Raw genomic sequence first — 21,007 nt, 5'->3', positions numbered from 1 at the left:
AATAATGACTTATTCTTACAACATATGATCAACCCCGATACTTTTTATTCTATTCTATTTTACTTTTCAAAAATGCTGGTCCTGGTGGACTGAACTTATTTTCATTTTGGAAGTGTATGGAACCCACACATCAAAAAATACTGTATTTATTGTTTCTTTAAATTCCAGGGAACCCTTGGCCTGCAAGAATCGAAGAATATTGTTTCTGACATGCTCAGTGGACCTACTGCCAGTGTTCTTAACCATTTCCTTCCTAAGTTGAACTTCTTTTGAGGTTAGTAGAAGCTGCAAACAGAGTTATATGGAATTGAATCTAAGAAAATACACAGTGAGGAGTGCTAAGAATTCCTCTGAAATGTAATGAAAACATAGATTTCTTTTAACATTCAGTACATTTATCTTGAAGGAAGCAAGGTGGAAATATCAATGATTTTAAAAAAACCTCTTTGCTTTTTCATATGCTAGATGGATCAATTACTTTGTTGACTTATTTAAGATGAAGTAACAAGAGCCTTGTAGTTAAGCAATATGTATAAAATCACAAAAGTATTGTATTAACAGTATAACAATAATGTCCACCATGAAATCTGTAATGATATGCTTGCACCTACCAAGTGCTGGGCACAGTGCTAAGTGATTTCACAAAATAACTCATTTAATCTTGCTGGGAACTCCACCAAAGTATTTTGGGACTGTTATAGTTTGAGTGTGCCCCCTCCAAAATTCAGGTGTTATCAATGTGATAGAAGTACGAGGTAGGGCCTTTAGGAGGTAATTAGGCCATGAGGGTTTCTCCCTCATTAATGGGATTAAGGCCCTATTAAAAGAGGCTTCGAGCAGCCTCAGGCCAGCTTGCCCTTCTGCTTTCTGCCATGTGAGGATGCAGCCAAGAAAGCCCTCACCAGACCAAGGGCCAGCATCTTGATTTTGGACTTCCCAACCTCTAGAACTGTGAAAATAAATTTCTGTTATTTATAAATTACTCAGTCTCAGGTATTCTATTGTAGCAGCACAGAACAGACTAAGACAGGGGCTCTATGCATCCAAATCATTTGCTTTCAGTGTAAAGATGCAGATTTCCAGGCTCCACTCCAATTCCTGAGTTACCTTACTGAGCATGGGGGTCTGAGAACTGCATTTTTAACAGGACACTCTTTCGCCTCATGAGCCTTTTGCCACAATGTGCCATTTTGTTTAACCTGCATGATCGTTAAACAATGGCAGCCTTGCTTGGCGCACTGAATGTGAGAACCACTGTGTTTTGAGGTAGGAGATGAATGGACACCAGCACTCAGAGTCTGGGTCCCCTTTCTTCTCTTCTTCAGCTGCAGAGTCACGGAATATAGAATGTGGCTGTTCTGCTGTTAGGAGCTGACATCAAATACATGTCTGCCGGGAAGGGGAGCACTGCCTGCTACACAGAGCTTGGGCTGGAATGATTGCTTTTCACTGACCATGTATTAAACCCGTAGTTTAGCATCTGCTGCCTAAAAGCTCGGGACCCAGGCCCAGGTGCAGGGGAGGAGAAGTTGACTTCTTCATCCCTTGTTGCCTCACTGTCCTCCTCTACCCTGTAGATGCAGGATCACCTTGGGCCTGGGCTGCTTAGACAAAGCTTTTCGTCTCTTCCATAGCCCAGCATGGGCATCACTAGTACCTTCCAGGGACCAAATAGAAATATTTACCCATGGTCAAAGGGACAAATAGTGACCAGCTATTTTCTGCCCTGGTTTGATAACGAGGTAAATGTTACAATCTCTCTCACACAGTTAATGAGAGACACTGATTCAAAATTTCCTTGCTACTTTAAAGAACTTGATCAAAGATAGCATTGATACTGTCTTTAATCACACTTACTGGACCACGAAATCCTGGAGGGCCGGTGTCCCCTTTCTGTCCCTACAGTGAAAGACAATTACAAGTTGTGAATATGGTCACCCAAAGTATTTACATATAAAAAGCAAGATGTACAGTTAAAATGAACAATATATTGATGTTTATATGTCATGTACACACCAAATGAAAGTTAAAGGGACACTGACTTTAAACTATTTTCCTGGAGAGCCTGTATCTGGGTAAGGAATCCTATCTACAAGATTGTACAGAAGTTGCTATTGCCCTGGTTGTTCTCCAGGTTTCTTTCACAACACCATCTTCAGGGCTCGTTCATGTACATTTCTCATTCCTGTGTTCTCATCCTGGTTAGAGGCACAGGAATATCAGACTGTGGGTTGTATGCATTTTCAAATGTCTTAGCTGTAACCAACCCCCTTTCCTTTAAGAAGGCATTTCAGAATTCTACTGGAAGTGATACGGTTAAAGGGTAAATCTTGAATCTGCACATATACCTACATATATAGCCATGTGCCACATAACAATGTTTGGGTCAATGATGGACTGTGTATATGATGGTGGTCTCATAAGATTATAATACCATATTTTTACTACTCAATTTCTATGTTTAGATACACAAATACCCACCACTGTGTTACAATTGCCTACGTTATTCAGTACAGTAACATGATATGCAGGTTTGTTAACAATCTCTGCCATCTAGGTTTGTGTGAGTACACTCTATGATGTTTGCACAATGACAAAATCACCTAATAATGCATTTCTCAGGACATATCCCTATCTTTAAGTAACACATGATTACACATGACTTGAAAATGTTTGTAACATATTGTCAGAAGTACAGAATACAGTTCACAACTAATTGACCACAAGCTTTCAATGTATCATGACTCAGATTGAGACTCATGAACTCTAGCCTATGCTTGATCTCAAATAACCACAACCTTCCTACAATTGTAGGTCTTTTTCTACCTCTTCCTCATGGGAAGCTGGAATCTCACTGGTCCTAAGTCAGACAGCTTCAAGTACATAGCACAAGTTTAATATCTTTTCCTCAAGAACACCCTTCAAATGTTTAAGTAAAGTTGCCACATCTCTCTTTTCTTCTTAACAGACCTAGTAGCGTATTTGAATGAAGCCTGTTATTGTAATCCCTTGTACTTAGGTCCAGGATGTAGGTAAAAGTAAAAGCATAGGCAAAACCCAACCTATTAAAAATAGGATATTAGGGAGAGGGTTACCTTAATGCCATCTTCACCTGCTAACCCAGGGAAACCCCTGTTGCCCTTGACTCCCTAAAGAAAAGAACAAAAGGAATGAATGGATCAGAAGACACAGGAGCCAACTGCTTCTGGGGGGAACAGGTGCAATTTGAACTCCTCTGAAACAAAGGAATGTGCTCAGATGATCTCTCTTCACAGTGGAGATGTAAAACTATGATTCCCAAGTGTAATTTTAAAAACCTGTAAGCTTTTTGTTTGTTTATAACTATTTAGTGACTTTTAAAAATCCTTCTTCAGCTAGTAGGACTGACATTTTTACTACCTCCATGGGCCAAATCAAGTCTATACCTCACTTCCGGGGAAGCCAGGAACGCCGTCTTTACCGGGTTTTCCCTACAGCAAAAACAAATAAAAAACATGAAGTTTGATAAATATGGCTAACTTTACAAATACGGAAATCTTAAGTGATATGATCATCTCCTCTTGACTTCAGGCATGAAAAGTCTGAGTAGAGATCCTCACCCAGGTGTTAGAAGGAAAAACTATTAACCACAGAATACACAATGGCCCTCTCTTTCCAGGGAAAGCATGGGAAACTAGAGAAATGGGAAACTAGAGAAATGGGGAACTAGAGAAAGTCAGAGAAGGAAGGAAGGACGTTAACAGCCAAACTTAAATTAGAGCTGATGCTGTTCATCCTAAGCTTGGAAGGAAAATAAGAAACACACTGGGCAGCGAAGTAAATAAGGAAGCCTAGAAAAGGGAAGGTGTTCACAGTCCGTTTATTCATTTATTTGAAATATTGGTAATTCCTTGGACTCCAGGTGTGCCTATATTTAAATACATGTATAAAAGATATAGTGTGGTATCTCAACCAGCAGCTTGGATTGACTTTTATGGTATTTGCCCTTCCTGATAAAATTTAAAAATCACGTTCATTGAATATTTTTTTTTCCTTAGGCAAAAAAATATGTTTTTTGCTTATGTATAATTTTTATAGATTTTACTTTTCCAAAAGTATAACTTTTAGAAATTTAACACAATATATGGATTTAAATTCTTTCCAAAATGGATCTGGGTAGGGTAGTGGGGTCCTGCTGCTTCCGTTTTTCCAGCCACCCACTTCTGGTCACAGAGTGTCCTATATCCTTTGTGGGGGGCTGCTCTTCCCTCACTCTGGGTGGTTCTGATGGCACTGTCAATCTGAGTAGCCCACTGCCCCACTGGCCTGGCCAATCATAGTACCCTTTTCTCTTGGTCACAGCCTTTTTTCCAGAGTGAGACCAGATATGACCAAGCTGGGCCAATGAGATGAATTCCCTGGGATTTTATAAATGGACACAGGGAGAGAGATGCTGGCTTTCTCCTCAAATGCCATCAGCCTAAAGTTGTTTGCTGCAGGGTAGCTCTTTCTTTCCATCTCCCCTGACACGGAAGATCATCTGCCAGAGGAAAGAATGAGGCTGATATGCAGAGAGAAGCAGAAGTGAGATGGAAAGGGAGTCCTGCCCTTATTTTTTCAGGCTCTGAAGTCCTTGAACCCTGTTTTAGCCTTGAACGTCTTAGATACTTGAGCAAGTAAATCCTGCCTCCCAAATCTTAAAGAACAGAAATTTTTAACTGGAGCTAATTTGAGTTGGGCATCTTGTTCCTGTAACCTAAAGAGTCCCAAGTCCTGACTAATCAAAACTGCACATGACACCGAATTTCCAAATTTACCTGCGGGCCGGGGTCTCCAGGAGCACCCTTTTCAGATCTATATGATTCTCCAGGCAGTCCCTGTATTAAGCAGAGCTATGTCAAGTTTTATGAATTACTGATTTTTTTACTTACATTGATTTTTATTAATTTGTCCCTTTTGGTTATTCTGCCATTTAAAAACATGTTTAAGTGCTGAATCATCTAAGAGAGAAATCTTATTGATGAATAGTAATTAAAAAACAGATGCTAAAAAAGCTGATGCTGAAGATAAGTCATAAGATGGGCGGCATTGGATGCATGTACAACAGTGCAAGGATTTCAGCAAGGAGTGGCTGTAAAATAACTCTAGTGTATTCATGATCTCTGCGGTCAAATGTTACTGTATTTTAGCCAATGTTAAGACTTAAAAGCAATAGCTGCTGTGGAGTAGCCATTCTTTTATTCCTTTACTTTCTTTAAAAAAAAACAACTTAAGACAAAACACACATCAAACTAAATACTAGGGCTCTACTTTGTGTGTTGTGGGGACAATATAACTTTAAATAACCTACTGAGGGTCCAGGAGGTCCAGGCTGGCCGATGGCTCCCTTGTCTCCCTTTTCCCCCTTGAGGTCCTGCCAAAGAAACAGTTCAACATTGTTACAAATGGATGAAATGAGATTTCACTGATTCAACAGTGAGACAAATCCTCCATCTGTTCACTAAATTGGGTTTACAAACTATGAATGTGCCTTATGTTAATACAACCCAATACACCTTCCATTTCTCACATTTCAAATTTTATACCTGTGAACTCACTGAGACTACCTGCAAAATTTTTTTAAGCATCTTTTTTTTTTTTTTTTTTTTAAAGTCTCACTCTGTTGTCCAAGCTGGAGCCTCAGATCTTCCCCGTGTAATATTTCCAAGATTTATGAGTAAAGGACAGGAAGGAATAAATCCTGGAGGTTCTGGCTGGCTGAGGAAGCTGGGCTGAACTGGGCTTAGATAATAAGAGCTTGTAAAAGAGGTACAGGGTCATGAGGACTTTGTCCTAGACACGGGAAGGCACAACCCTAATCATAAAACTGAAGAATTACCGTTCTGTTATCTGGGCCAGTTAGGGTCACAATAACTGTTCCTGGTGGTCCCGGGGGTCCTGTTAACCCTTTCACACCCTAAAGACAAAAACACTTAGGAGTGAGAAAATAAACAACAGCATCACCATTTCAATGTTACTACATTTGAAAGGTCTACTTTTCCCCTTTAGTGCTTATATGAGAAGATAGAACAAATGAAGGCCCATCAATTTCCGCTTGGCCAGTAAGTAAACGGTATAGGCTGATATGCTCTGGGACATAAAATATCTTGCCTGCTAATAAGACACAGTATTTAAATTACCCGCTCTCCTTTTTGTCCTATCACTCTTTCACCCATGTGACCCTGTAAGAAAACACAAAACCAAATTATTTTCTAAAAATAAATATGAATAAATAGTCTAAACCCATCAAAGTTCCAATATTTGTAACTGAGCATTTCTATTTTAACTTTCATTTTAGAATGACAAATTATTTTAGCTATTTCTTAGAGAAGAGCATTGATATGTTTCTTTTAGAGGAGGAGCTCTTGAGGTGCAGAAAGCTTAAGGGATTAAGCCGAAAGCTAACATGGCAAATGCTGACACGCAGTGGTGTGGGGGAGGGAAAGGAACCCGCTCAGAGCATATTTTTCTGGCTCTGCAGTAGCTAGTTTTGATCCCACTGGCCGGCTGCTTAACTTCGTGATGCCCTTGTTTTCTTGTTTTAAAAATAAGAATGGGTAGCTGCATTTCAGGATTCTGAAATTCAATACTTAATAGAGAATCTAAGAATAGAATTCCAGCTACTCGACTTTACTGGTAATTTAGTGACATGAGTCTAATGCGAATAGTTTCTTCACTAATGATGGCTGATCCGTCATTTCAACTAATACCTGCTTGCTTTTTCACCCCTGAGTATGCAGATCTTCCCCTTGTTAGACCAAAGCTGAGGGGAATCAAAACACTTTAAACCTCAGCTCTGCCATGTACTGTCTATTGGACAATTCACTTAACCAGAACCTATCCATCTCTCAGGGTGTATGCGTGCATGTGTGTGTGTGTGTGTGTGTGTGTATTTGTGTGTATCAATAAGAAAATAAATATGAAAGTGTCTTAGAAAATACCTCATATAAAAGGCTACCCGAGCCAGGCATAGTGGTTCACGCCTGTAATTCCAGCACTTTGTGGGGCTGAGGCGGGTGGATCACCTGGGGTCGGGAGTTCGAGACCAGCCTGGCCACCATGGTAAGACCCCGTCTCTACTAAAAATACAAAAAAAATTAGCCAGTAGTGGTGCTGCATGCCTGTAATTCCACTTAGTCGGGAGGCTGAGGCAGGAGAATTGCTTGAACCCGGGAGATGGAGGTTGCAGTGAGCCAAGATCACACCACTGCACTCCAGCCTGGGCAACAGAGTGAGACTCCATCTCAAAAAAAAGAAAAATAATAATAAAACAAAAGGCTACCTGATAGTAGGAGATACTGTGCTTAGAACTAATTTCCTGTTGGGGCTCAGCCTCACTCAATATTTTTATAATTAAACTAACAATTGCACTTCTGTTTTTTGTTTGTTTTTGTTGTTTGTTTTTGTTTGTTTGTTTTAGATGGAGCCTCTTTCTATCACCCAAGCTGGAGTGCAGTGGTGCTATCTTGGCTCACTGCAAACTCCAACTCCCGGGTTCAAGCTATTTTCCTGCCTCAGCCCCCTGAGTAGCTGGGATTACAGGCATGTGCCACCATTCCTGGCTAATTTTTGTATTTTTAGTAGAGACAGGATTTCATCACATTGGCCAGCCTGGCCTCGAACTCCTGACCTCAAGTGATCCACCCGCCTCTGCCTCCCAAAGTGCTGGGATCACAGGTGTGAGCCAATGCGCCTGGCCTTGTCTTAACAGAAACACATGCAAGACCCTGTGTAATGAGCACACAAATAGTCGTCCTTTACTTACTAGCATAAGACCCGGTTGGCTTTGTGAAGCAGCACACTACAAAAACTCAGAGGATAATGTGCTGTGTGAGATGATCAGAAATGGAAATCCTGTGGATTAAGAATCCTTGCATTTTTCCTGGTAAGTAGCTTCTTATAAATTGAATTAAGACTCTTTGTATCAGGGATCAAGTTACTGAAATGCAAGGAGAAGAGAGGTGAGAGCAGCTAGCCATGCTCTTCCCTGCTAGGAATCCTTGTGAGTTCCAGAGCGGTACCTAACAGTGACCCACATGAAGAAGCAGGCCAGGTTTGACTTTGAGATTGAGTAGGGTGTGCTAGCTGTTACATCATATGAACGGTAGTCTACCTTAGGTCCTCTAGGTCCCATGGCTCCTGGAAAGCCCTAGAAAAATCCACAAATGAAAATCACAGCAGGAAATGCATCCAACCAGAAAAATTCTTTTAATAACTTGTTAATAATAAATAATGAATCTATTAGTTGGCGGAGTCTGTAGCAAGGATGACTTGATACTCACAAAGAATCCCGGAGGACCAGGTGGGCCAACAGGCCCAGGAAAACCTGGAGGGCCTGGCAAACCCTTGAAATTGAGAGAAGAATAAGAGTAAGTTTAACTTTACTTCTCACTGAATAACAATGTCCATTAATTAAATGCGTTAACATAATAAAATCAGGAGCGCATAACACCTCCCTTTTCAGTGGCTGCAGTTAATGACAACAAATATCAAAAAGTGTGTTGCCATGTGTAACAGGCTGGCAGGACCATCTGCACAATACCGTTTCTAAAATGACCAGAGTAGTTACTTTACTTCAGATGTTTCAAAATTTTGCTTTTCTCTTTCTTCCCTCCTTTTTTCTCCTCCCTTTTCCTTTCTCTCTCTCGTTTTGGCCAAGCATACTCCTACGTTAGGGCCTGCCACCTGCTCTCCCTCTGCCTAGAATCCCCTTTTCCCAGGTATCTGTATGACTCACTCCCTTTTCCTTTTCTTGTCTTTATGTCATTGTCGTCCTTTCCATAAAGCCTTCCTGCTTATCCAAAGTTGTAACCCACCTTCCAACCCAGACACTTCCTATCCTGCTTTCCTGCATTATTTTTATTTTTAGCATTTATTACTCACACACCATAGAGTTACTCATTTACACTTTTTTTTTGTTTCCTCCATGAGAATGTAAGCTCCATAAAGGCAATATATATACATTTTAAGAGACTGGGTCTTACTATGTTGCCCAGGCTGGTCTATAACTCCTAGGTCAAGAGACCTTCCCGTCTCAGCTTTCCCAAGTAGCTGGGACTACAGGCACATGCCACCATGCCTGGTTCATAAAATTTTTAAATATCTATCTATCATCTATCTATCTCTCTCTCTCTCTCTATCTATCTATCTTCTATCTTCTATCTATCTTCTATCTATCTATCTGTCTATCTTCTATCTATCTATCTATCTTCTATCTATCTATCTATCTATCTTCTATCTATCTGTCTATCTGTCTATCTATCTATCTATCTTCTATCTTCTATCTATCTATCTATCTATCTTCTATCTATCTATCTATCTTCTATCTTCTATCTATCTATCTATCTTCTATCTATCTATCTTCTATCTATCTATCTATCTATCTATTTTTTTTTGAGACAGAGTCTCATTCTGTCCTTGGGCTGGAGTGCAGTAGTGTGATCTCTGCTCACTGCAGCCTCTGGTTCCCAGGTTCAAGTGATTCTCCTGCCTCAGCCTCCCAAGTAGCTGGGACTACAGGTGTATGTCACCACACCTGGCTAATTTGTGTATCTTTAGTAGACATGGAGTTTGACCATGTTGGCCAGGCTGGTCTCAAACTCCTGACCTCAAGTGATCCTCCTGCCTTGGCCTCCCAAAGTGCTGGGATTACAGGTGTGAGCCACTGTGCCCAGCCTTAAATCTACATTTTGGCTGATTTGTGCCCTGCTGTATTCCTAGAGCCTAGAAATAGCCCCTTGCACATAATTGGCAGGTAAAAAATATTTCTTGTATAATCGAATGTACCATCATTATATCTTCAGCATCATCACAATGACTAATACATAGATGCTAATCAACACACATTTAAAGAATGTATCAATATCTCGGATTACTATTATCTCTTCTTCCTGGATCCCTGCCTTCAGCATCTGGACTCTTAAATGTTTTCTAAACCAAAAAAGCGAGAGCCACCATATCTTGCATCTCTTCTCAGAAGCCTATAATGGCTCCTAATTGCATCATTCTGCGTTTTTTGCAGCTCCTAATCTAACTTCACATCCTCAGTTGGGATAGCTTACCACACAGGAGTCCAACAGCCTCAACTCAAACTCACTTAGGCAAATATCCCATCTCTACCCAGGAATTTCTACATATAATTCTGAACTAAGTTGAAAGAATTCCAGTTAATTGGCTGGGTGTGTTGACTCACGCCTGTAATCCCAGCACTTTGGGAGGCTGAAGTTGGTGGATCACCTGAGGTCAGGAGATCCAGACCAGCCTGGCCAACATGGTGAAACCCCATCTCTCCTAAAAATACAAAAATTAGCTGGCCATGGTGGCCTGCGCCTGTAATCCCAGCTACTCAGGAGGCTGAGGCAGGAGAAATGCTTGAATCTGGGAGGCGGAGGTTGCAGTGACCCAAGATTGCACCACTGCACTCCAGCCTCGGCAATAGAGCCAGACTCCTTCTCAAAAAAAAAAAAAAAAAAAAAATATATATATATATATATAATATATGTTATATATGACATATGTGTAAATATCACACACACACACATACACACACACATATATATATATAACTAGTTAGTTTTGGTTATATATAATTATAAGCTGAAAGTTAGCACTTGTGGTTTAGGTCTGTGAAAAGGTCGTTTTGAATCACAAAGTAAAGCACACACAGACCCAAAGGCAGTTGCGACTCTTTGTATCCCTTTTGGATCATACTCAGGCTACGTACATATAAATCAGAAAAGCAAACACTTCACCTGGAGAGCATTGCATTTAAATAAAAAAACTTTATTTTCTTTATTATCTCAACTTCACCTGGAGAGCATTGCATTTAAATAAAAAAAACTTTATTTTCTTCATTATCTCAACTTCAACTGGAGAGAATTGCATTTAAATAAAAACCTTTTATCATTATGCAAATTTTAAAATAAGGCTGTTATTCTAAATTACATTTTAAATGATATTCAATGTGGATACAAATCTATCCTTATTTGCAACAAATACAAATTAAGTGGAACATAACTATTCCTGTTAGATTCAGGAATTTTGGCCAGTTTGGTGACTGAGAATGAAGAAGAGGATGAAAAACATACGCAGATCATCTTTGCATGTCAGCATCATGTAGTTTTCCAGAATAGGGTGAAAGCTTTAGAAGGAAATGAGGCCAGATATGTAAATAGAATAAATAGGAATTTCTATTTAAAATCCTCTTAAGAGAGTCAGACGAACCTATGGGGAAAAAGAGAGATGGAGGAAAGAGAGGCGAAAAGAGAGAGAAAGAAAGAGTGAAGAACTGAGAATAATAGGGACCTTCTCTGAAGTGCTGTACCTGGGGTCCTGGAGCCCCTGGCAACCCGGGGTCACCTTTTGCATCAAGTTCTATATCTTCTCCTTCAGCAGGAGCACCCTTGAAAATGAAGAAGCTCATCAAACATCATCAATGTTATATTTTCAAAACCCCTCCAAGTGCTTATTCAAAGTTATACTTCTTCAAAGATAAAAGTGCTTTTCAAGATAGATACTCAGAGAAATGATTTATGATTTTGTAATTATTCCATTATGAAGATTTCAAAGCAATTTCCTATTTTCTAAAATCAAAAATTTACAGTGGGCCCAGTACAGTGGCACATGCCTATAATCCCACCACTATGGGAGATCAAAACAGGCAGATCACGTGAGGTCAGGAGTTCAAGACCAGCCTGGCCAACATGGCGAAATCCCATTTCTACTAAAAATACAAGAATTAGCTGGGCGTGGTGATGTGCACCTGTAATCCCAGTTACTTGGGAGGCTGAGACAGAAGAAACGCTTGAACCCAGGAGGTGGAGGTTGCAGTGAGCTGAGATCATGCCACTGCACTCCAGCCTGGGCAACAGAGCAAGACTGTCTCAAAAAAAAAGAAAAAAAAAATACAGTGGAAAGAAGAAAGATGCAGGGGTAATAAGTCATTTCCCAAGACACCAAAAATAGCAATGTGGGGCCCTGAGCATGAGGTCAGTTTTCTTCTCCAAGACCCTATTTCCTTAAACAATGATACAAAACCTGTAAGACTCTTTATGACAAGAGCCAGAAGGAGCTATTTAATAGGAATAAATATCATGTCCCAATTATTATTGTTTCTGAATGATTAAGGTCTGGATTATGAAATCTTATTTGTAATGACTTAAGTCTCTTTATTTAATAGAAGTCTTTTTCATATGTACAATTAGAGGTTTTCAGCGACAGCATTCCACCAATGACTTACCTTTTGTCCTTTCAAACCAGCAGCACCCTAGGGAAAAAGCAGCCTATGAACAACTCGAGGAAAATCAAACGCACACACTCCTACTTGGTCTGCTCTGCCCTCTCTCCTGTTGTGCATCCTCTCTTCACCATACACCTCCCACGGGCTTACAAAGCAAAGTCTTCCCTTAATCTTTTACCTCCCACCAGATTGTCCTGTCTTTCCTTCGTCTCACCTGTGAACTTCCCATTTCCTTCATTTCCCACCCTTTCCTCAGTTCCAAATCTGCCCCCTGCTCCATCCTGCCATGGAATTGTCCCTTGCTAAGGTCAGACATGATATTGATGTTGCTAAAACCAATGCCAACATGTCAGTCCTTCTCTGATTGGACTTTGCAGCAGCATCTAGCAGCTGTCTGCCACTCCCTTCTACTACAGTAGGTCTTTCCTGGACCTCCATAATACACCCCTGCTGGTTTTCTTTCTCCCACCAGGGCCGCTTCTCCTTTACAGGCTCATTCTCCTTGATCCCAACATCACCGCTGGAGCTAAGTCTCAGTTCTAAGCCCCTTTTCTCCTCACTGTGACTCCTTGAGTCACCACCAGCTGGGACCTCTTCTCTGAGTGAATCCAAGTATCTCTCATGCATCTCCACTTGGATGTCTCAAAAGCAAAACAAAGTCTCAACTTCTAACCCTACGTTCATAATGCATGTATTCATCCATTCCTTAACTATTAGTTGAATGTCTACTATGGCTACCCCAGACTTCCCTAAAGTCATGACGGATTTGTGCATATGGCCATATGGAGTAGACCACTTTTATTTATGCTTTATGTCTTTAATGGGGATTAGAAATGCAAACCTACCGGGATCCCTCGGTAGCCCAATGTCCCTGGGAGTCCTGGAAACCCCCGCTCACCCTAAAAGACATACAAAGTTTGTTATTATTCTTAGTTGTTCTAGAATAGCCTATTCAGATATTTTTCCTGTTTCTCGCTTCCAACTTTGCAATGGTAAATCTAGACAAAGTAACCCAAATTCCTTATGGCTACTGGGTCATGAGGCTGAAGACCAAAAAACCATTATCTTAATTAAAAACAGGATTAGAATACTGTTTCTCAAATTGTGCATAAATGGCAAAGTCTAATTGCGCCAAGAACTTTTTAATTGCTGTTTCCTTCAAACTTGAGTAATTAGTTCATTCATGGCCACCATTCTGGAGAAAAGGAGAGCTCAGTTCGAAAACAAAAGGAGGTGAGTGAACACTGAAAAGCTCAGTCATTCCTTCTCTAAAACTAATTCTGCACTCAAAGCTTTGATTTCTGATTTATATACACAGCCTCAGATGAAAACAACCAGTTGAGCTCCAAGCTTTCTTACTGTGGGAGAATTTTCCTTAAAAGACAATCAGAAAGCAAGCAGTGCGAAGAAAGAAAATAGGAAGTTTCCTGGCTCCAAATTGTACTGTTGGTTCTGGTCTAAAGGAATGTTTCAAGGGAAGCCTGTCTTCCTTTCATTGCCACTTCACCTTGATTTAGTCATTCAGCAAAGCATTTATTAATCATCTTCTGTGTGAAAAGTACTTACCTTAGAACCATTGCATCCTGGTACACCGACGAATCCATAAGGCCCAGTATTGCCTGGGGTGCCCTGGAAGAAGAACAAGTCTCAGTGAGGAGGGTCATCCCAAGAAACAGCACTGAATCCAAGGGAAAAGAGGGACTTATTTAAATAACTCTTGAAATATAAATGATTATTTAAATGGTTAAGTAGGAAATGTACGTTGTGGTTTTATGTATAATTCCAGTAACAACAAACTAAACAGGCTGACTAAAATGAAAACTTATCAAGTTAGATGCAGGTCTTTAAGATAAAGCAAAAGCCTTTTATCCATAAAATTAAAAAGTCCCTTAACACGCTGTTTTAAGCTGGGGAAAAAGGAAGGGAAAAAGAGGAGGAAAGTATGCACAGATGAAACTATTTTATTATTCTATGCTATTAAATACAATCATTTCATTCTATCCTATGCTATTCTATCAGCTTGTAACATATAGTTTCCTTCAGTACCTGTGGGGGTTTAGTTCCAGGACCTCTATGAATACAAAAATCCACAGATACTCAAGTCTCTTATATAAAATGGTATAGTATTTGCACATAACCTATACATATCCTCCTGTATACTTAAAGTCATCTCTAGATTACTTATAATACCTAATACGATGTGAATGCTATGTAAATAGTTGTTATACTGTAATGGTTTTTAAGTTTGTACAATTTTTATTGTTATTTTTAAAAAATAGTTTTGATCTACAGTTGGTTGGTTGAATCCATGGATGTGGAATCGATGGATATGGACGGCTGACTTACTATATAATTTACTAATTATCCTACCCTATCCTATCCTGTCCTGCTTGTATTTCAGGAAGTATAGTTTGACTCATATGACACAAAAATCTACACACTAATATAATATACCATCCTAAGGTGCTATTTCTTCATGTAGGGAATGCATTGGAACACATTTTCTCACATGACAGTTTTGACATCTTTATTAAAATGAGCTTATTTTTAAATTTTCTAGCTACGGATTTTTCCCATTACTTACTGGAAGTCCAGGAGAACCGGAAAATCCTGGCAATCCAGTTATTCCCTGAAGACATAGAAAAAAGGAGGCGGTGACCAAAAAAAAAAAAAAAACTTTAAAAATGTTCAATATATAAACATAAATTTATTTACCATTGCAATAATCTTTTTCTGCAACTAGAACTGGGAATAGCTCGAAACGATTGGGAAAACAAACACCAAAGCTTTAACAAACTTTTGTAAATCTTACATTTATGTAACTCTTAAAAAGATATCATTAAGATTAGTTTTGGCTCTTTTGGATAGATTCCTAGGTACAATTTGCATACAATTAAGTGCTCCAAGTCTTTTGAGAACAGCTTAACTGAACAGTTTAACGAATGCTGACCTGCATGCAGTTTTATATACCATCATCCCATCAGACACAGAGCATCTCTATCACTCCAGAGGTTCCTTCATGGTCTTTCTTGGTCCGTTTAACACTTGCCTCTAATGTGGTAACCACTTGTTTGACATCTACCATTACAGATTAGTTTTACCTGTTCTTGAACTTCATCTATGGAACCATACGCAATGTACTTCTTTCTGATATTTGTGTAAATCTTACAGTGAAAAGCTGATCTTTTAAAAAGAATGAGTTCATCAACGATCAGGATGGACTGGTTGGACTACTAACCCTTACACCTTTGGGACCTCTGAGTCCTGGAAGTCCTGGAGAGCCCTAGATTCAAGTAAAAAAAGAAAAAGTAAACACTCGGAAAATTATTTGGCGCTAAGAAACCCATACATGAAACCCAGTCTTAGTCACATGCCAAGCTGTTTTGCCCTTCTGATTATTTCATCGTTAATAAGATTGAATTGCTTGCTTATTTCATTGGAGCTAAATTGTTTGTCAGAAAAGACAAAAATTCATCCAAATCCTTGCTTCTCAAAGTGGAGTTTGGGGCCTGCAGCATTAGCATTACCTAGAAGCTTATTAGAAATGTAGAATCTTAGATCTGCCTCACCTCCCAGACTATTGACCCAGAATCAGAATTTTTAACATGATTCTTTAGTGATTCTTGGGCACTTTAAAATCTGTGAAGAGCTGCCACAAAAGTCCTAATTGGCCTCACAGCTGCTGAGGTCTGATAAAAATGAATGACACAACTACAGTGGTGGATGAGAATGGCAGCCAGTATTTCTGTGAACAAGAAACACTCTATTAACAAAATGTGCCTCACATGCATAAGGAAATAAATAGCCAAGTAAGGACTGTCTGAACCAGAGAGAAACTTGCTTTGGGCATGTAATGCATTCAGTTCGACGTCCTGTTTCTTGGAGAATAACCTTAAATGGCGACTGTTTCAGCTAGGCCACGTGGTGTGAAAGTTTCATTGTCCAAAAGCCATTTTCATCATTCCGGAGAGTTTCAGTATGTTTTGATTTTTAATTTTATTGTTATTATTTGAGAAAAGGGTTGTTACAGAATCCTCTGAGATTGCCCTGTCCAGGCCAAAGTCAGTTTCTCCCATCTATGGTGGAATTCCGGGGTGCATGGCTATGTTCAAGGCCAAGGCCATTCCTCTTCCCTACGGAATTCTATTCTTGTGATACAGAAAGCAGAAGGTTTTACTTACTTTCTCATTGTAAACTTTTTTCATGCAGAAAATATTTAAAATTAAGATAGAAATCTTGTAAATCTAAAACATCTTTTTGGTCAGGTTTTAATATTCTCTAATTATCTGTCTTTGATTGTGTTATCTTTTGTAGCTATTAATATATATCTGTAAGCCTTATATGCTTTAAAATATGAATCTGTGACAACATAGCACTCAGGTTTTCTGGATTAATTTTCTGGAATGCCTGCACTCATATAACCCATACTAAGTGCCACGTGTTTTTGACTATTTTAATGAATTTCAGCGTCTCTAAAGAAATGCTGAAGAGAATGAAACAGAGTAGGCTATAGACAACAATTTTTTTTAAAAAAGGAATTGGCATTAGGCTGATCTAAGTCCAGGGCTGAAGTGGCAAACTCGTTCTACCAATAGAAATGGAAGAAAACCTGGGTCCACGCCCTAGAAGAAGTCAGTGTTCAGTTTCTGCCCAGAATCCGAATGACTTTTTCAAAATCAGGATCAGAAGTAGAAATGGACAAAAAGAACACATACATGAATATGGTAGACAGGGAAATGGCAGAATTACTGGAAAACAGCAAGCTTTTGCATTTTACATGTAAGCTGTGGATGTGGTTTCAAGAGTTTGATTCTGGCATCATATATGTGACATAAGAAATACATATTTGTTCTGTGCCTTTGGTTCCTGACACAGAGCTCCTAAAACCCCTTCTAATATTCTGAATGATAGGTGAGTAAAGATCATCTTTTGCTCTAATATTTGGTGTTTGACCTCACTTGGAATATCCTGGGTGATAGAAGTGTCTTTGTTCTAAGGAGGCGACTCTTGGTGGGCTCCCAGATGGGGACTGGTCATCAGAAAGACCAAGCCATGATTAGAAGCTTGAAACTTTCAGCTCCAGCTGCACCCTTCAGTGAGGAAAGTGGAGCTGGAGATTGAGTTTATAATTGATCCTGCCCACATTATGACACCTCCATAAGAATCTCTGAAGCATGACGTTCAGAGAGCTTCTGGGTGGGTGAACATTCACCTTCCAGGAGGGTGATGCACCTCAACTCCATGGTGACAGAAGCTCCTGCACTTGGGACCCGTCTGGACCTCCTCCGATGTATCTCTTCATCTCTCGTTCATATCCTTTATAATAAACTGGTAAATATTCCCATGAGTTCTATGAGGCTCTTTAGCAAATCATCAAACCGGAGGAGGGGGTCATGGGAACCCCTGATTTATTTGTAGCCAAGTTGGACGGAATTATAGGTAACTGAGGTCCCACTACTTATGACTAGTCCTGAAGCAGGGACAGACTTGTAGGACTGAGCCCTTACCCTATGGGGTCTGCACTAACCCCAGGTATTTAATGTCGTAACTGAATTGTTGGGTACCCAGTTGGCAACTAGAGAGTTGGAGAATTGTTTGGTGTGAGGAAAACCCCACACACAATGTCAAACCAGGTTTGAACTCTGATTTTGTTCCCTGTGATCTCCATGACCCAGGAAAAATTACTCAAGTGCTCTGTGTCCGTTTTCTCATCCATGTAGTGGAGGTAATTATGGGAACTACGTTGTAAGTCACCACAGTCATGATTTGTGGGATCAATGTGAGGTGTAAATGAGATCCAGGGAGAAATAAATTGCCCAATGCCTGGCACAGAGTACATATGCAGTAGGATGGCTTTGATTTTGATTATCATTTACACATTCCATACATTATTCTAATATATATATATGTATGGTTTTTTTTTATTTTTATTTTTTGACAGGGTCTTGCTCTTGTTACCCAGGCTGGAGTACAGTAGCATGATCATGGCTCACTGCAGCCTCTGCCTCTGGGGCTCAAGCAATCCTCCCACCTCAGCCTCCTGAGTAGCTGAGACCACAGGCATATGCCACCACACCTGGCTAATTTTTGTAGTTTTGGTAGAAACTGGGTCTCCTTATGTTGCCCAGGTTGGCCTCAAACTTGTGGGCTCAAGTGATCCTCCTGCCTCAGCCTCCCAGAGCAATGGGATTACAGGCATGAGCCACTGTGTCCGGCCTGTAATACATATTCTAATATATTATGAAATTTTTAAAATACCCCGTATAGATCAACTATAATTATTTTTCATAGCTCGTTAGTTGGTTTAGAGCCTGCTGGAGGTCAGTAGTCAGGGGAATGAATGTGTGGGTGCGTGAGAAGCCAGGCTTAAGTCTAGCTAATGTCCACAGCAGGAAAGAGTACTCAGCAAATCCAGTGGTTATGCAGTTATTTAGTAAATCCTCTAGGGTATTTATTTAAACAAAGGCCTTTGCTGTATCACAGACTTTAGGATAAGACTGTGTGATGAGTGTGAAGGGTCGTAGACTCTGGATATTTAAGGGACCAGAAGGAAAAGAGAAACCCACAAAGGAAGCGAAGGATGGAGAGACAGGAGAAATACAGAAACAAAGACAGAAAAGGAAGGGAAGGATGGAGAGACAGGAGAAATACAGAAACAAAGACAGACAAGGAAGGGAAGGATGGAGAGACAGGAGAAATACAGAAACAAAGACAGACAAGTGTTTCAAGGAGAGGAGAGTGATTCACATAATTTGAAACTAAGCAGAGGGGTTCAGGTCAGATTAAGACACAAAAGTATGTATTGGCATTGCTCACTTGAAGGCCATTGGTGATCTTTGCTGGAGTGTTTTCAGAGGAGAGGTGGTAGCAGGCAAATCATTACTAAGGATTGAATAGATGAACTACAGGCAGCATGTTTGACTATTCTTTTAAGAAGTTTTCATCCTGGCTAACATGGTGAAACCCCGTCTCTACTAAAAATACAAAAAACTAGCCGGGCGTGGTGGCGGGCGCCTGTAGTCCCAGCTACTCGGAGGCTGAGGCGGGAGAATGGCGTGAACCCGGGAGGCGGAGCTTGCAGTGAGCCGAGATCGCGCCACTGCACTCCAGCCTGGGCGACACAGCGAGACTCCGTCTCAAAAAAAAAAAAAAAAAAAAAAAAAAGAAGTTTGACAGAGAAAGGAAAGTCAGGGAAAAGAGAGCAATCATTTGGGCACAAGACCTAAAAGATGGAGAGGAATTTTGTATTATGATGGGAAAATAGTTGCACGTTTAAGAACTGAAAGAGGAAAGCAAATAACAAAAGAAAAGCTGGAATGTCTGGAGAGAGGGGAGGCACCTCGTGGAACAAGGAATTCCAAGGATGGGGGCACAGGTGGTTGGACAGGTCTTGAATAGAAGCGAAAAGAGCTCTCATTTTTCACTGTAGGAGCAATAGAGGTAGGAACAGACACAGATGTAGACACTGTGTAGATTAGGGAGGGAGCTGGAGATGAATTTGAGCCACAGACTTGAAGCTAATGATGATCATTTGCAATAGTCTTGGAACAGGTTGTGGTTCTATGTGGCCAGCGAATACTGGGGACCAGGAGTTCGCCATGCACCCAGCAGTTGGCTAAGATGTGGAACTCTCTCCAGGTTTGCAACAGCCCAGGGGGTAGGTATGAAGAGGGTTAGGTGGGTTGGGGATTTTCCAAGCTTGCAGGATGACATACCTTGGGTCCCTGTGGTCCAAGCAAGCCTTCAGGACCTGTGAATCCTTTCTGGCCAGGAGAACCAGGGGGTCCAGGAAAGCCTCTCTCCCCCTGTTAAAACCAAAACAAGGTGAGAAACACACAAAACAGCAACTATCCAACAATAAACACACCAACAACCCTTCTGTTCTCTTGTTTATGACTTCATGATGACTCTTTGCATGTTTTTTCCTTGGATTAAAAAATTCATGATTAGCACTCAGGAGTGACTGCACAGGTAACCAGAAAGCTACCAGTTGTTAGTATTTGTCTATAGGCTTGAAAGTGGTGGCTCTTGGTCTTGTAGAAACTTGACTTTCCCCCACGGTAGGGCTATGTAGAGCAGAGCTTCACGGAGAAGGAATAAAAAACGAAAGGGAAAGCCCAGGAAGAAGCTTCAAGGTTAGTGGAGTGTTTGTTGTGGGATGGAGAGACAGTGAGGGTCAGGTGCAAGAAGGGGTTTGGGGAGTGTGCATAATTACTATGTAGCTTGAAAGAACGCCGCCAGGCAGGTTATGAGTCTCAGCCCTTTCTTTAATACACAGGAGTTAGTAATCTGCTATTTGTGTGGGAGATGCAGGAGAGGTAGCAAGGGTGGCATAACCAAAAAGGTGTGAGCTCAGTAATGTTTTAGAAGGAGTCGGATAATATTAGGAGAAAGTACCTAGTAAAAGTGAGTGAAAGTATTTTAAGCCCAAGGCTTGACACGGTTCTACCAACAAATAATCTTCTCATGGATGTATATCTTGGAATTATGTTTCTCCCTCAGTGTCGGCAGGGCATTGGTTCCACGACCTTCCCCCCACACGTAAACCTGTGGATCCTTAAGTCTCTTACACAAAATGGCATAGTATTTGCATATAACCTAGAACATCCTTCCATATACTTTAACTCTCTAGGTGACTTATAATACCTAATACAATGCAGATGCTTTGCAAATAGTTGTTATACTGCATTTTTCATTTGTATTATCTTTTATTGTTGCACTGTTATTTTTTATTATCGCCCCTACAAGTAT

At 40.3% G+C, this 21,007-nt stretch overlaps 1 protein-coding gene across 1 annotated transcript in view; it reads right to left on the bottom strand.

Annotated features, from left to right (window-relative positions):
• COL4A3 (collagen type IV alpha 3 chain) overlaps positions 1-21,007 on the bottom strand; it is a 148,866-nt gene that overhangs the window by 55,111 nt on the left and 72,748 nt on the right. The window contains exons 3-18 of the mRNA XM_025404399.1: positions 19,972-20,061; positions 15,495-15,539; positions 14,841-14,885; positions 13,823-13,885; positions 13,102-13,155; positions 12,257-12,283; positions 11,342-11,419; positions 8,301-8,363; positions 8,132-8,167; positions 6,159-6,200; positions 5,858-5,935; positions 5,330-5,392; positions 4,797-4,856; positions 3,426-3,470; positions 3,096-3,149; positions 1,858-1,899 (exon numbers count right to left, since the gene is read on the bottom strand). Coding sequence (XP_025260184.1) covers positions 1,858-1,899; positions 3,096-3,149; positions 3,426-3,470; positions 4,797-4,856; positions 5,330-5,392; positions 5,858-5,935; positions 6,159-6,200; positions 8,132-8,167; positions 8,301-8,363; positions 11,342-11,419; positions 12,257-12,283; positions 13,102-13,155; positions 13,823-13,885; positions 14,841-14,885; positions 15,495-15,539; positions 19,972-20,061 — 885 coding nt within the window. The remainder of the gene's footprint in view (positions 1-1,857; positions 1,900-3,095; positions 3,150-3,425; positions 3,471-4,796; positions 4,857-5,329; positions 5,393-5,857; positions 5,936-6,158; positions 6,201-8,131; positions 8,168-8,300; positions 8,364-11,341; positions 11,420-12,256; positions 12,284-13,101; positions 13,156-13,822; positions 13,886-14,840; positions 14,886-15,494; positions 15,540-19,971; positions 20,062-21,007) is intronic.

This window comes from Theropithecus gelada, chromosome 12, assembly GCF_003255815.1.
Source record: "Theropithecus gelada isolate Dixy chromosome 12, Tgel_1.0, whole genome shotgun sequence".
Classification (NCBI taxonomy): domain Eukaryota; kingdom Metazoa; phylum Chordata; class Mammalia; order Primates; family Cercopithecidae; genus Theropithecus; species Theropithecus gelada.
This window is presented reverse-complemented; position numbering and strand designations above follow the sequence as displayed.